The following is a 17,892-nucleotide window of genomic DNA, read 5'->3' as shown; positions in this document are numbered from 1 at the left end:
CTGGGATCAGGTAGGACAATAAATCTTTTGGGAAGGACCTCAAAACTTTAGGACGGGATCCAAAATATAGGTGAATTCAGTCCCCCCCCCCACCCCTAGTTTTAGTTAATTCCATCCTCTGTAAAATCAATCTAAGACTAATAACATTCTTCCCTTTAATAGTACAGATCTTCAGCTAGTGTAAATTGTCATAGCTCCACTGAAGTCAATACTGTCCCCAGTATATCTAGCAGCTATCTTACAATGGTATAGTATAACATTGTAAAACAGTGTTCAACATCCAGTCTTAGGGCTTCTCTAGTTGGAAATTTATCAAAATACGTATTTAGTTATTTTAGTATAAGTCCCTGGACACTCTTGCTCTAAAATAAGAATGTCCGCATGAGATTTCATACCAAGATTACTGTTCTGGAATAATTATCTTGGTAAATTTCCAAGTGAAGACAAGCCCTTATAAAAATACAAGAATAGCGTCTAGTAATATCTTAAAGCACATTACAGATTATATCAAATAATGGCAAGTAGTAACTATTCTAAACTGTAATGTTTTGGACATTTACTACAGAACGACGTAGTTTATTTTATAAGAAAAAAGAATACTGTTGAATACACGAGTACAATATAAAGCTATTTGCAATGAACAGCTCTAGTAGAGAGAAAAATAGGAGAAAAGGGAGAGTGAGGTAATGCGATGGTATTTGAGGTACCAAATCCAAGAATTTTGCTGTAAGTCATGGAGTCCAGTACCACAGCCAAATCGGTGACATCTGTTTTGTTTTGTGATTTAATCCATACACCTCTATAAATCTCTGCTCAGAATAAACATAGCACTGTGCTCATATTGCAATTTTCATGCATGCAGACTGTTTGGTCAATAAAGGATCTGGAAAAAGGAGGAAACAGCGAGGTGGCAAAATTTGCAGATGATACAAAAGTACTCAAGATAGTTAAGTCCAAAGCAGACTGCAAAGAGGGATCTCACAAAACTGGGCAACAAAATGGCAGATGAAATTCACTGTTGATAAATGCAAAGTAATGCACATTAGAAAACATAATCCCATCCATACATATAAATTGATGGAGTTTAAATTAGCTGTTACCATTCAAGAAAGAGATCTTGGAGTCATTGCGGATAGTTCTCTGAAAACATCCACTCAATGTGCAGCAGCAAACAAAGCTAACAGAATGTTGGGAATCGTTAAGAAAGGGACAGATAAGACAGAAAATATCATATTCCTCTATATAAATTCATGGTACACCCATATCTTGAATACTATATGCATATGTGGTTGCCCCAACTCAAAAACAGATACATTGGAATTGGAAAAGGTTCAGAAAAGGGCAACAAAAACTATTAGAGGTGTGGAAGAGCTTTCTTATGAGGAGAGATTAATAAGGCTGGGACTTTTCAGCTTGGGAAAGAGATGACTGAGGGGGGATATGATAGAGATCTATAAAATCATGACAGGTTGGGAGAAAGTAAATAAGGAAATGTTATTTACTCCTTCTCATAACAAAAAAACGAGGGGGTCAACAAATGAAAAATAATAGGCAACAGGTTTAAAAGAAACAAAAAGGAAGTATTTTTTCACACAGTCAACCTGTGGAACTCATTGCCAGAAGATGTTGTGAAGGCCAAGAGTATAACCAGGTTCAAAAAAGAACTAGATAAATTTGTGGAGGACAGGTCCACCAATGGCTATTAGCCAGGATGGGCAGGGATGGTATCCCTAGCCTCTGTTTGCCAGAAGCTGGGAATGGGCGACAGGGGACGGATCACTTGATGATTACCTGTTCTGTTCATTCCCTCCAGGGTACCTAGCATTGGCCACTGCTGGAAGACAGGATACTGGACTAGATGGCCCTTTGGTCTGACCCAGTATGGTCGTTCTTATGTTCTAATGCTTAAACATAACAGTTAAAGAGGGCATGGGTTGGTGTGATGGAGAATAAAAGCAGGGGGTTACACATGGCCTCTGACACAAGTCAAGGTGTCAGTCACTCCATAACAACACTTCTCTCTCTTTCTAAAATAAACAGGGATCTTGAAGAATATATTTTCAAATCTCTTTAACAGAGGGAGAATGCTGTGATGATGGTTCAGCAGTCAAGTGAACAGAAGAAGCATGAGGCTATATTAATGGACATTTTCCTTTTCCAGATGTGCGGATTCTTCATTCAAGCAACAGCAGAATACACAATAAAAATAACTACTATAACAATAAGATTCTAGCTTCAACTGGCTAAATCAAGAAGTTGTTTCTCCATCCTCAGCTGATGTAAATCAGCAATGCTCTATTGAAGTAAATGGCTCTATGCCAGAGTGGATACAAATCATTGATTTAAAAAAAAAAGAATTTTTGTTTAAATAGGATTTTTTTGATAAAATGCTTTTTGCTTTTTCCTCAATCTAAAGATAGTTTTAGTTAAGATGCATTATAACTCAAAAATATCTCATAATAGAATAGGGATTATAAATTCTAATTCTATAGTATGAGACAATATATTCATGTAATGTTTAAGAAAAGTTTTGTAAATGATTTCCAATAGTTCATGGATTAGGGACCCAATCTTATGGGGTTCCAGGGGCTTCCGTATAGATTATTTAGGTTAATCTTTCTATCTACCCAATGAGACTCAGTACTGTCTAGACGATACCATCAGAAATGTTTAGTTTTTCAATTCTCAAACTGTGGATTTTTGTCTCCCGAGGTAACCTGCTTGTTAACAGCAAAAATGTTTTAAAGTAAATAAATAAATAAATAAATAAATAAATATAAGTGAGAAATAACAGACCTCAGCTCTATTGTCCCTTTGCAAATTTGTGTGTACACAGTCAATCCCTTACCTCTATTTAAAAGTGCAAAGTTTCAAAAAGTTCAATGAATAGAAGATTTTTGGGGGTCGAATAGATCTGGTCAAGGAGAAGTCTGGAGATAAATATGAGAAGCAAGGAACATATGCTCTTTTGTTAAAATATTATGTGTTTGCTGTTGAAGAAAAAATATCCAGAATACTTAATATTGTTGTTTTAGTTAAACAAAACAATTTAAATGTCTGTCTGGTGATGTTCTCCTCCTAATACAGCATGGCAAGAAAATTCTCCAAATACTAAATGATTAACCTGTTGAACTGGAGATAGTTCACCTCCCAATGACTTCATAAATATCTGCTTCAATTATATTTGGTAAATGAAATAACCAAACAATCATTCTTTTCTGATATAGCTGTAAAACTAATCTGAAAAGTTTTCAAAATATATCACTCTTTAAAAATGTATAGCCTGTATCTTCTAAAACTGAAACCTACTTCTACCTCTGAGTTGTGAAGAATATGTATTAAGGTTATAACAAACAACTTTTATGTAGAAAACCATGATTTAAATCAAATCAACCCTGCTCTAAGCTGACTTACATCAGCTGAAGATCTGGCCCACTGCATCCAGCTATGGTCTAGTTCCCATGCCAAAGCATTTCTGTCAACAGCACGTGTGCCATGAGAGAGAAGAACCATGGGTTGAAACATGGAAAGAGTTGCACATTGAAATCTGAATTTCTTTGTTATAAGATTTTGTCTGAATTTAGGTGGCAAATTTTAGATATTTAATTTCCTTTTTGTAACAAGAATAGTACTCAGCTATTCAGTCATTGTCACACAGTTGTAGTTAACGTTATTATGTTTTTCCAACCCCGCAAAGTACCTAAACAACAATTTCCCCAGCTAGGTTTTCCTTAACTCTTTGTTCTTCTCAAACTTTCTTTCTGAATCCCCAGAGACATTCAATTTGATGCATTACAGTGAAGTTTAAAAGGAAGAAAAAGATCTACCAGTATTTTAAAGTTGTCCCTGAATTTATGAATTAAAAACATAAAATCAAATGCCAACCAAACCACCCTGTGAATGTGAAGCATATTTACCAAACTACATTTTGGCAACATAATTTTATAATATATTTTTTGGGGGTGGGGGGAAGGAGAGACTCCTTTTCAGACAGTGAAGAAACATAAGTGATGCATTATTGTGTTCAGATACATTTGGCTTCCATCCCAGGGTGGCTACATCTGCTAGATCTTCAAATACCATTTTCTCTGCCACATGATATTGGAGACTTATTTGTATTACAAGTAATTACTTATTGATTAATTCCTACAGATCAAATCATATACCTTAACATTAAAATATCATCATAATCTCTTGGGAGATTCTTCTAATCGTAACAAATTAGTTAATATCAAAAAGTCCCTGGACAGTACTCTCTTAAGCAATGTAAACAAAAGGTTTAGATCCATTGTTATAAACATACATTAATTTGGATTCCTACAAATATCCCTTTTCCTTCCATGAAACCCTTTCATTATGTGCTTCTCTGATCTTTCGTACCTGTGTGTTTTGTAAAACAGACACCTCTTCAGGGGAATCTTTACTACATGTTCTTGCAGCCCCACAAACAGAACACTCTGGCTATGCAGAATCTGCAGGCTCCTGATAGGTTCCTTCTGTCTCCTTGGAAAGAGCTCAATTTCTTCAAGTAAGCAGCTGCTTGAAGTCTGATTCATTGGAGCAAGTACTTTCTTAATAGTGCCATAGTCTGTAAAGGCAAAGGGGAAAATTACAAACTGGAAATCATACAGGGAACACTACCTACTCAATGCCTCTCAGCAGTCTCAGAAACTATTCTTCTCCCACATTGGGAGGTTTTGTAAGAGGCCCTATAATTTGGAGGATTCAGCTGGGTTTTTCTATTAGTGTAAACTGGCCACTATACAAGTGAAAGAAAACTGAACAACTATAAATATTTTATAAAACAAACAATGGCAAAGCAGTTTAGGAGCATCAGACAAACACTTTAAAATAGTAAATACTGGAAGATCTACATTCAAAGCTCAGCTATTATGGGCACACATCTACAGAATCCATTTATAACGAGAACTATAATCAGAGAGTGTATAGACATTCCCATCATTTCTAATTTACAAGGCTACAGTATACCTGACTATTTTTAAAGGACTCAGTAAATAATAAAGTACATTGTTGCCTCACTTGATCTGCTTTTGTAAATGAATGAATTTAACTACAGACTATGAACAAATAGTATAGCTTTTATTAGACAAAGTAATCTCTTTAAGGGAGTGCACAAAGTTTATTCAGTAAGGATGTATAACACTATAAAGTACAAGTGCTTCACACAGATTGTCTAATCATTTTGGTCCTTACTAGAGAAAGTAATCACCTTTCTGCTGACTGAGAAATACAGCGATTCACTCTGCATGCTACCTTTCATTTGGTCACTTCTGAGCAAAAACTGTTAATCACGCCAACTCGATGCCAGATCATTTATGAGATTTCTGAATACAATTAAGTATTCTCAACATTTAAAAATATTTAATATGAAAACAAAGGACCAAATTCTCATCTGGTGTAAACACCAGACAAGGGTCTGGCTGAAAGAGAGTACTATGTGATTCTCCATGTGCTGCAAATGGTGAGCATTAAGGGCCCAGTCATGCCCAGTCTTACTTACACAAATAATCCTTATCCATACAAGTTGCCCTTTTCAGGCAAATGGGGCAACCTATGTGAATGAGGAATGCTCATGGGAGTAAAAGCTTGTGTAACCTTTCGTTGGGCTAGAGTTCACCTCATTTCCCGTCTACAGTGCCTTAAAAAAACCCCAAAAAAACAAAGAACAACTCCCACAGAAAGTAGTTGGAAACCCAGAGTTCAGTCTCTAAGGATTTTCAGCAAGGATAGCACAGGGTCAGCCTCCACACATTGGAGTCCCAAAAGAAATAAATTTAATTAAATAACTTTATAAAATCTTATGATAAAGAAACACATAATAATCTAATTTTTACAACATGACATGACTATTTTATAATCCACAGACATTACCTTCACAGTTATACATAAACACAAATAAAGAAAACAAATTAAAATCTCAACAGTTCAGTCCCCACAGAAATACAGTGAGAAGAAATTGAAAGTCCCCAAAAGCTTAGGTTTTGTTCACCTAAGTCTCAGTTAGAGTCTTTGAACACCAAATCTATACAGTCGGCTAAGTCTAAAACAGGGGTGGGCAAACTTTTTGGACTGAGGGCCACGTAGGTCAGTGGGTAGTTTTAAACAAATATTCTTTTCTTCAGTAAATCCTTCCAAATTATGTTTATCCCAAGAGAGGAGAGAGATATAGAGAATGGTATTAAATGATTTTATTTTCTGTGAAATGCAAGTGTAATCTGAAGGCCTAAACAAGATGTATTCAGAGGTCATGATTCTGACCATTCAAGTGTAACCCATGTGCCTAATAGGGAGATATCTCTTTAAGAGACCCACTGGGGGGGAGGTAGGAGTGAGTTGTGTCTCGGTCATTGTTGCTAGGCAGATTAAGCACTCCACATCCAGAAGCTTCTGGAATTGGGTGTGGTAGTTTGGGGTCTTCTCCAGTAGGTTCCCTGTTGCTGGGGTCAGACTCCATGAGGGCAAGCAGCCAGGGCAGCTGCTTTGCAGAAGGCCAGGTGCCCGGTGTGCGCTGGGAGAAGCTGAGCCCACGAGCAGGAAGCAGGCTGTTGGCCCTAACTCTGAAGCATTTTGCAGCAGGTTAGCGGTGGTGTTAACCCTCTGACAGGGAAGCCTGGGCAATGCTAATTATAGCAAGGGGAAATCGGGACGGAAAAAGAGCTTCTATTTTAATTGTGTGCTTTGAGTGTTCGAGTTACATTGTCTCAACTACTCTCCTTTAGGTTAGTGTAATCCAGAAGTAACTCCACTAAAATTACTGGTCAGTATGGAAACTGGCAATTAAAGTAATCTAAAAAATTTAACTCTGCCCCGTATAATCAGCTGCAGAACAACCACAAACCAAGATCTAATTCTATACTCAAAATCCACATCACTGTATGAATTACTCTGAAAATTAATGAGACCTATCTGAACTATCTCACAGCCACTGACGGGATGATTGCCTAGTACCGATGCATTTAGAACTTTAGTGCACCTGACTTCACATTCTCACCATCAACTACACTTGATTATGTATGGCTGACAAGAAAATGCTAACCTTTACTTCTCTTTACCAAAAGAGATCACTTACAGGACACATATTTGGTGGATCTTCCCGAAAATATATACTTTTGTATATACAAATACTTAGCAGGTCACTTAGCTATGAACCTCATAAAAGCTGTACCAAAATGTAGATACTTTACATGCCAGGGTTGTATGATGGTCAGAGATCAAGTATTATAGAAATGTACTTTCAAAGCCAAAGCCAGTGACTGTATGCCAGTGTTCTGTGGTTCTACAAGTCTCCTATACAATTTAGTATATTTGACATTTGCTATGGGTTGCATATTCCTTCAAGATCTTATAAAAGCTTCCTTCCTCAGTCTTTCCTCAAAAAGTTTTATCTTACACACTGTCAAGGTTCCTCCCCCACTCTGAACTCTAGGGTACAGATGTGGGGACCTGCATGAAAAACCTCCTAAGCTTATCTTTACCAGCTTAGGTCAAAACTTCCCCAAGGTACAAAATATTCCACCCGTTGTCCTTGGACTGGCTGCTACCACCACCAAACTAATACTGGTTACTGGGGAAGAGCTGTTTGGACGCATCCTTCCCCCCAAAATACTTCCCAAAACCTTGCACCCCACTTCCTGGACAAGGTTTGGTAAAAAGCCTCACCAATTTGCCTAGGTGACTACAGACCCAGACCCTTGGATCTTAAGAACAATGAACAATCCTCCCAACACTTGCACCCCCCCTTTCCTGGGAAATGTTGGATAAAAAGCCTCACCAATTTGCATAGGTGACCACAGACCCAAACCCTTGGATCTGAGAACAATGAAAAAGCATTCAGTTTTTTTTACAAGAAGACTTTTAATAAAAAATAGAAGTAAATAGAAATAAAGAAATCCCCCCTGTAAAATCAGGATGGTAGATATCTTACAGGGTAATTAGATTCAAAAACATAGAGAACCCCTCTAGGCAAAACCTTAAGTTACAAAAAAGATACACAGACAGAAATAGTTATTCTATTCAGCACAATTCTTTTCTCAGCCATTTAAAGAAATCATAATCTAACACATACCTAGCTAGATTACTTACTAAAAGTTCTAAGACTCCATTCCTGGTCTATCCCTGGCAAAGACCAGCATACAGACAGACACAGACCCTTTGTTTCTCTCCCTCCTCCCAGCTTTTGAAAGTATCTTGTCTCCTCATTGGTCATTTTGGTCAGGTGCCAGCGAGGTTACCTTTAGCTTCTTAACCCTTTACAGGTGAGAGGAGCTTTCCCCTGGCCAGGAGGGATTTCAAAGGGGTTTACCCTTCCCTTTATATTTATGACACACACAATGTGCATGGGATAGAAGAGGATGGAGGAACTGTTAATGTTGTTTGGGTAACCTTAACTGTGCATTTTATTAATTTTTGCATGCACTCATCCCCATTTAAGCACAATTATCTAAATTGTCAGTGCAAATGTAAAAACAAGCATTTATCAACTCCAATTAGGGCCCAAATTTTGAAAAACTGGCCCTAAAGTAATTGAAAATATGTAATTACATTCAAATGTGCCACTGAAAAAGTGAATGCCCTACCAAACAGTATTTCTTTGAAGTGTACATATGTTACAGTAATTTTTTTTTAAACAGTGTTGTATGGGGTCATAGTTGTGTGACTTTGGGATTTTAAAGTGACTCGCAGCTAAAATCCTGCATGACAACTGGAAAATTTACTCTTGATAAAAAACTACTTTATGTGATTTCAGTGATAAATAACAGTCCTGTAGGCAGATTTTTAGTACAACACACAATTATTGTTATAACTATTTATTACATAATTTGGTTACAGAATGTAAGTGAGAATGTATAGAAGTAATCATTGAGACAATAAACTACATTATATATAAAGGAAGTATATCCACAAAGAAAAAATATTTTAAAGTGCCCCAAAGTAAAGACAGCTCTGCTCTGATGAGCTTACAATAAAAAGGCTTTGCAAACCCCATAGCACCAAGCCTCAATCTCTCCAGCAAGAGCTCACACTGCTTGCCACCAGGGCAAAAATTGTGTAAATAGGGTCTCAGTCTGTTCCCTCTGTTTAAAGTTAGAAACCTGTTAATGTATCCTACAGAGACAGGGCCTAACACAACAAACAGTTCCTGGTACAGGTGCGGAGCAGCACTGTGCATTTAACCCAAATAAGACAAATGGAAATTCAAAATGTGTAAGTTATGGAATGGGGAAGACAGATAGCAAGTATTTGGACAGCATCAACCATGCATCCTGGTCCACTCTAAAATTAAAAAGAAAGGCAGTGTGTGGGCGTGGGGGCAGGGGAGAAGAACAAAACTAGAATATTGCTCAAAGTTCTCTGGGGCAAGAAACATTTTGGGCCACTTTATCACAATTCCCCACATAAATATTTACTTCAGAACCATAGTGACACAGGAAATAGCCATAATGAATGTACTATGATGAATGTATACTTTCCTAACGGATATAACTTTCCCTTCCATGGATACAATAAAAGTTCTAGCACCAACACAAATATTGACAACATCTCCCACAGTTATTTCAGAATATTAATGAATAGCATGTTCACATTCTGGGATTATGCAAGACAAGCAGGAATGGATCCAGACAACTGACAGTTTTGTTTTCCGGTGAGAATGACTGGATATGTGGGGGAGGAGGAAAAAAAACCAATATTGGCAAGATGGAACCAACTCACTGAAGTGCTATGTAAGTAGTACAGCAACGTTTGCATAAAGAGACTTGCTAAATGAGCAATTGTATAGTGGATATCTAAAGTACTGTGAATGAGGATGATGAAAAATCAAAGAAGGCTTCTGGCTGAAATAGCATATGGTGGGTCCAGTAAGTCTATAATGTCTCTCTCTATATATATATATATATAAAGTCTCTATAAAACCAGCAGGACAGTGGAGTGGGAGGGGGTATTGTTTCATGGTCCCTTGTGTGTATATAATGTCTACTGCAGTTTCCACGGTATGCATCCGATGAAGTGAGCTGTAGCTCACGAAAGCTCATGCTCAAATAAATTGGTTAGTCTCTAAGGTGCCACAAGTACTCCTTTTCTTTTTGCAAAGACAGACTAACACGGCTGTTACTCTGAAACCTATAATGACACATGACATTTAATTAATAATTGAATGGAAAATTTGAGGCAAGGTTGCAGAGAGCAAATTTGGAGACAACCTGGTCTACAGTGAACAAAAAATGAACGATAAAGAAAGAAAAGGACAATCACTAAAAATGAGAAACAAAGCTCGAGATGAAAGTGGTTTAATGGAGTCAAAACACAACAACAGCAATAGAAAATGCCACAGAAATTAGATGGCTTGCAGAGGAAGAACTATTTAAATGACTACCAAGCGTGGGCTGAAACTTGTAAAAGACAACAAGAAATAAGCCTACAAGCAAACTAACAGAACTCCTACTTCTGGAAAGTTTTCAGCCAGGAATAGGGGCACACAATGAAGCATTTACAAATTCTTGAAGAGAAAAAGAAGACAAACATTTATAAATACAGCTCATGTTTGTGAAAGCTTACTGAATCCTTGGAGAAAAATTGTTCCTCACAAGCCATAAAAAAGTAGTTGTAAGGCTGTATTTATTCATTTATTTATTTAAAGAAGAAAAAACTCTACCTCTCTGTTTGGGGAAAAACACTTAAAATCTCAGAAGGACCAAACGAAAAAACAAGAAGAGAAGCAGACAGTACAAGACAGAGAGAATGACTTGAAGTTATCAATGCAGCACCTAGAGCGATAGTGGAATTAAGTTTGCATATATGTACAAGAAGTAAATTGTCAAGTATATCTTAAACCATAGGAGTACAGTTTATGGTTAAACACTACAACATTCATCAGCACAAAGATCAGATATGTTGTAAACAAATCTTTTAAATTAGCAAATGTCTATTTAGATTCAAAATGTAAAAATAATAGCCACAGATTATATTTTTTTCCCCACAGGGTATAATCTGAATGCTTTCCAAAATGCAATATTTCCTAACTAATTTGACCTTGCAGTTCATTATAATCTATTTTTCATAGTGCACTAGTAGCAATATTCCAGACGTACTTGTAAAAGGTGTAAAATGACAAAGGAAATGATTCAACATGAAAAATTCTCTCTTGAAAGGAAAAACTGCATGAATGTCGAATTTGCTTAAAAGCATCTATACTTTTTCCAAAAAAAATCAGTGTTGACTTGTGTCAGAAGTAATATTTACATTAACTTTACAATATAACCATATTACAATTAATATGTAATTAAATCAAAATATGACAGTATTATGGTCTTCAAGATTTTAAGGTAGAGTGTTTCTTTTTATATATCTGAGGACATGTACAGATCTTGTCCAAAGTGGTTGATTAACATCCTGTTCCTGAGCAAGAATATAAACACAGATATCTTCCCTCACTGCAGGGATTGATAGGAAACCCAGCCATTGGGGAGAACATGACTTTGGTTAGCAGGAGAAAATTATTCTGTTCAGAGAGAATATTAGGAATAAATTGCCTAGGGAGGTTGTGGAATTTCCGTCATTGGAGATTTTTAAGAGCAGGTTAGACAAACACCTGTTAGGGATGGTCTAGATAATACTTAGTCCTGCCTTGAGTGCAGGGGACTGGACTAGAAAAACTCTCAAGGTTCCTTCCAGTCCTACAATTCTATGATTCTATTATTAGACTTTGGGAGGCTCACATATGTTTGTAAAGACCTTTGGTCAATTCCCGGCCCCACTGAAATCAATGGCAAAATTTCCATTAAGTTCACACAGGCCATGATTATGTTCCCGGAGATTAAACATACCCTATAAAGAGAAAAAGATCAGTTGTAAGAAGGCCCAGTACTCATTTATCAAATTTTAGATTTATGATTGGAATAGTGCTTTGAGAAAAATATTTGCTTTTGAATTTGATCTAGCCCTCTGAATGAATTCTGAAAAAAATATTATTGTGGTAGTACTTAAGATCCTTTGTCATGGACCAGAACCTCACTGCAGCAGACACTGTAAAAACACAGAACAAGATGGTCTCTCCCCCCAAAGATCTTATAATCTTCTGGAATAAGACAATGAGAGTATTAGGCTATTTTGTTCTTTTTTCTTATTTTTAAAACAACTCTTGGCATAAGATAATAAACAGTGAGTTTTATTTTCTTTACACTCTTCAGTTTATCATAAATCCAGATTGAAAATCTGAACATGTTCTAGTTGGCAGACTTAGTAAAGAATAAAAAATGTGATAAACACAGGAAGCATTTCAGCCATTCAGCTGCCTTGCTTCTACAACTCATTATCATGATAAAGACAGATACAAGACCAGCCAATGGCAAAATTAACAACAGTACAGACAAAACAAATATATTGTTATTAAGGCAAACATAACCATAAAACAAAGGTCCCTACCAAATGGACTATATAGAAAAACAGCAGGTAGCAGACTTTTGCTGTGATTTCCTTAAAAGAGTTACAAGCTGTGGATCCTACTTTTCTAATAGAAAAGACTAACTTTTAAACACTAGATAGTATAAATAAAATGGCTTTGCTAAAAAAATTTCTTTGCAAAATCATATTACTCAAGGGAAATAGCTATAAAAACTTAAGATCTGGCTTTTTCCAGATTCTAACATTAGTTTTCTAACAGTTTTCTGTAACACATTGCAGAAGAATATTTTCTGTCAAAAAAAATGTATAAGTAGTTTGTCATAGTTGTTTAATTAGATTTTGAAAAATACCCGTGTGATCCAGAGCGACAGAGTTGGTGCTCTCAACATGAGTACAGATACTGCCAAAAATCTCTTGGTTTAAAAATAAAGAGTAAGCATCTTCTCTATTATACAGAAAAAAAACAAAAAATCATCTTTCCCTAACTCTCATTAGTGAGTGAGTCACTAGTACATTCTAGTTGCTTTGCATTGGTTTAGCAACGATAAGCAGTCATAAACCTACCAGTTAAATTGTGTTTATGGCTGCTATGTGTCACTGGAGCATCATAAAAAGCCAGTGCATATCAAAGAACAGGGCTCAGTATGTTTGATATAGATGGGACATGCAGGTGAAACTCAGGTTTGATGCAAATGAAGTTTGAGTGGGATTTGGAGGGTCTTGAAAACTTGTGAGTGGTTCACATGGCCTTTAGGCTGGAATGTTAGAAGTCTGGCAAGAACTGCTTTTGGCCACAAATGACAAACAGGGAAATAGGCTCTTTCTACTTCAGGATCTTCTCCAGAAACCAAAATATTACTAAAAAAACAGGACTACTTGTGGCATCTTAGAGACTAACAAATTTATTAGAGCATAAGCTTTCGTGGGCTATAGCCCACTTCATCGGATGCATAGAATGGAACATATAGTAAGATATATATATACAGACACACACATACAGATAAGTTGGAAGTTACCATACAAACTGTGAGAGGCTAATTAGTTAAGATGAACTATTATTAGCAGGAGAAAAAAACTTTTGTAGTGATAATCAAGATGACCCATTTAGACAGTTGACAAGAAAGTGTGAAGCTTCAGAGGGGTAGCCGTGTTAGTCTGGATCTGTAAAAGCAGCAAAGAGTCCTGTGGCACCTTATAGACTAACAGACGTATTGGAGCATGAGCTTCCGTGGGTGACTACCCACTTCGCTGGATTCATGTAGTGGAAATTTCCAGAGGCAGGTATAAATATGCAAGCAAGAATCAGGCTAGGGATAACAAGGTTAGTTCAATAAGGGAGGATGAGGCCCTCTTCTAGCAGTTGAGGTGTGAACACCAAGGGAGAAGAAACTGCTTTTGTAGTTGGCTAGCCATTCAGAGTCTTTGTTTAATCCTGATGGTGTCAAATTTGCAAATTAACTGAAGCTCAGCAGTAGCACAATAGCAGTTTCTCTCTGAAGTCTGGTCCTGAAGTTTTTTTGCTGCAGGATGGCTACCTTTAAATCTGCTATTGTGTGTCCAGGGAGATTGAAGTGTTCTCCTACAGGTTTTTGTATATTGCCATTCCTAATATCTGATTTGTGTCCATTTATCCTTTTATGTAGGGACTGTCTAGTTTGGCCGATGTACATAGCAGAGGGGCACTGCTGGCACATGAAGGCGTATATCACATTGGTGGACGTGCAGGTGAATGAACTGGTGATGGTGTGGCTGATCTGGTTAGGTCCTGTCATGGTGTCGCTGGTTTAGATATGTGGGCAGAGTTGGCATCGAGGTTTGTTGCATGGATTGGTTCCTGAGTTAGAGTTACTAAGGTGCGGTGTGTAGTTGCTGGTGAGAATATGCTTCAGGTTGGCAGGTTGTCTGTGGGCGAGGACTGGCCTGCCTCCCAAGGCCTCTGGAAGTGAGGGATTGTTGCCCAGGATGGGTTGTAGGTCAGTGATGATGCATTGGAGAGGTTTTAGCTGAGGACTGTATGTGATACAGTCACCTCACAGACTGTATGTAAAAAGAGGTTCTATTCTATTCATCCGATGAAGTGGGCTGGAGCCCACGAATGCTTATGCTCTAATAAATTTGTTAGTCTCTAAGGTGCCACGAGTCCTCCTGTTCGTTTTGCGGGTACAGACTAACACGGCTGCTACTCTGAAACCTGTCAAAATATTACTGATATTTCAAGCTCCTGGGTTTAAATTCAACTCTGCTTTCACATTCAGAGGTATTTGGATGTGAGAGGCTGGCTTATGAATCTCTAATATTTGTAGAGAGGACTGGAACCCAAGTTTCCATACCTTAAAGACTTTTGGGAAAAGTCCAGGCAAAAATAAAGTCACCCCCATTGTAAGAGAAAGAGAAATGTTACCAGAAAGAAAAAGAGCAAAGATGACTCACTTCTCCAATTATTCCCTCAGGTGAACTATGAGTGTCTTCTGCTCACCACTAACTCATCTACTCTCACAATGCTGCATTTCATAGCATCTTTATATTTAAAGAATGTTTTCTGGCAATTGAAAAAAAAAAGTACAGTCTGTTCTTGGTTTTGATAACAGCGGCTATGGTTTTTAGTAACTACTGTTTAGTAAGAGGTATGAGATAAGTTATGTCTACATAGTTATATAGTGCCCTGCTAAGTGTACAATGATCTAAACACCAGAGAGTATTTAGTTTCAACATTATCAACATTACCAGAAACATGAAAAAATTAGCTGTTTCTTTTGCAGAGAATGTTGAAAGCAGCCCATAAGGAATGAAGACAATTTCTGCTTTTAATTATTATGTACTCGGTTTAAAAGTGTCAGTATTTCTGTGATCCCATTTTTTTAAAAAACCCTCTGGATTATAGTAAAAGTAGTTTTGAAAGATAAACCCTAAAAAGCCAGGATACTATTGTAAAATGTTAGAATTATCTTTATTATTTTTGGCTCCAGCCCCTTTTTACTGTCTCCTTGCCTTTTATATTCCAAGTAAATGTTAGTGCTTCTACTTGAGTGAATGCAGGACTGGAAATTAAACTTCTGAAAGAAATGAGCTACATTGTTGATAATGGTTATCAACAAGAAGGCATGATGGTTCCTTATAGGCACCTGGGCTGCTAAATTGGCGAGATAATTGAATTCATTTGCAAACTGTTCAGAATCTGAAAGGGCATACTTTTAGTGATAATCCATTTGAATATCCTCTGCAATTATTACAGAGAGTAGAATTTTAACACCCTTTCAGCAATCCCAAGAGAAATGAGCCTGCTATGAGGCTGCTTTTGATAAGACTGCCAATAGATAAAATATATTTTAAATGTCTCCCATATCTGATCCATTGTATATATTTTCCCTTTCAAACAGAAATCTTATTGTGGTGCACAAGTGGATGATGTTTGGGTTTGTTTTGCCTCAAGTCTCATCTGAGGTTAAAGGCTGGCATTTTCTGCTGAAACGTAAGGACCACCGTTTGAATGGGAAGGCACTGAGTGCACTGGGGGCGGAAAAAAAGTTGTAGCAGCATACTTATGTACCTGTTTGTTTGCACAATCACCCATCTTGCACCCACATGGGCAAATAAGCACACTCTTTGTGCCAGCATTTGAAAATTAGGCTCTGAGGTTCAGAATCGGCGTTTCACTCCAGTGCCTGAGAAATATTGTTTTCAGTTAGCTTCCCACCCAAACATGAAAAGTTTTATTCCGTAAAGCTAGTCAGATGATGACTAAGCAGATTCAGTATCAAGATCTGTGTGAGAATCACATATACTCCCATGAATGCTTGTTTGACATTTTACTGTAATTACATGTAGACTTGTTGGCAACATCCAACCTTTATTGTAGTTTAAAAAAATCCCCAGGGTAAAGGAGACAGACGTTTTATGAATTTTAATGGAGCTGAACGGGAAGTATTACAGCTGTCAAGGGATGTGGAATTTTGATTTCCAGGGTCTTGAAAGGAAAAAAGTGGAACCATAAAGATTGCTACCATCAGTACTGAAATTTACAGAGACCACAGTCTCTAGTAAAACAACTAGACTTGGAGAATCCGCTTACTATAGACTCAAATATCAAAGTCTTCAGCAGCCCTGAGGACAGCAGAAATAAAACATGCTTCCTTTCAGCAGAGACTCACTAAAAAGTTTGTTCAGTAAACCTGGCCTGGATTTCAGAGAGGGAAAATGAGCAAGCCTACAGAAATGTGCAACTTAAGTCTAAAAGAGAACATTAAGTAATAAATGATAGATTATTGAATTGCAGGATATATAGAGCCTTTGTGATTTAGGGCTTAGCATGGGACAAAGACCAGCAATGAACAACACACAACATAAAAGTAGCTTTGGAAATGATAAAATTATTATGATGTGCAGACCCTGGATCATTGCTAGTCTCCCAAAGGTGAGATATATTATCCCTGATTAGCTATGCCTGGACAGGGAGTGCTTACCTTTGCTATAACTGTTTTTCAGCTCCTGCCACTACAGTGATAGCTATATTGTCCTACCTACCCACTGTGAGTCATGTTATGGTGATGCTCTCTCAGTGGCTAACCTATTTAAGGTAACTCTCATGCACAATATTTGGAGTAATACAGCTTTAAAATGTGATGACTCTTCCAAGTCATATTTTGGCACAGCAGTTTAAACAGAGCATACATTTTATTGAAGTGTTCTGTCATAACAAGGTCTTTATTTCCTTTGAAGATCTATTGTATACTATCACTAAAGGTGGGCAAATACAGCAAAAAATTATTCACAAATATTGTTGTGAATAAACCCCACTGACTCATTTGGCTGGCATTCACGACTTTTATTTACTTATTCCTGAACATTTGGGTAGAGCAAGATTTTATTAGGAAGAACATTTGCAAAAAGCAAAAGCATCATGATACTAGCACAAATAAATATTCACAGGAGTATTCTGTCTGTATTTTATAGTTCTGCCCAACATTATAATACCTGAGCACCTTCCAGGTAAAATCAAGAGCAACAGTGACATCCCTTTCGGATTTTATGGAGTGTCTAGCACTTTCCTCTTTTGGGGGTCAAAACTCTGCTTAGGCTATGTATTTTAGTTTTTTCAATTTTATTAATTCCCCCTTTCCCCTTTTTTGTTTTGTGGATGGTAGGGGTTATTGGATAGAAGGGAGTGTCAGTGTGTTGGGTATCATTCTTATGGTGGAAAGGTTTTTTCAAAGTGTAAGGTTTTGCAGCCTTTCCTAATGGCAGGAGGTCAGGTTCTGGATTCACCTGATCTCTTCTGAAAGTTTTCTCCATAGACAGATCTCCTCAACACAGAATACTTTTTCCCCGGGTCTCTCATGCTTTGTCCTGGGCTCTGTGATCTGCATTGTCCTAGAAAAGCACACAGCTGTTGCAGTGATTCTCACTATAATTTGGGCTTTGATATAGCAGGGGCTTGATCCTTGTATTACTTTGAAAGTCAGGATCATAACAGGG

At 37.3% G+C, this 17,892-nt stretch overlaps 1 protein-coding gene across 1 annotated transcript in view; it reads right to left on the bottom strand.

Moving 5' to 3' along the window:
* Window positions 1-17,892, bottom strand: part of SEMA5A (semaphorin 5A) — a 460,689-nt gene that overhangs the window by 171,521 nt on the left and 271,276 nt on the right. The window contains exon 10 of the mRNA XM_077809175.1: window positions 4,381-4,588. Within this exon, the coding sequence (XP_077665301.1) occupies window positions 4,381-4,588 (208 nt within the window). The remainder of the gene's footprint in view (window positions 1-4,380; window positions 4,589-17,892) is intronic.

The sequence above is a fragment of the Eretmochelys imbricata genome, chromosome 2, assembly GCF_965152235.1.
Source record: "Eretmochelys imbricata isolate rEreImb1 chromosome 2, rEreImb1.hap1, whole genome shotgun sequence".
NCBI classification, from domain to species: Eukaryota; Metazoa; Chordata; order Testudines; family Cheloniidae; genus Eretmochelys; species Eretmochelys imbricata.
This window is presented reverse-complemented; position numbering and strand designations above follow the sequence as displayed.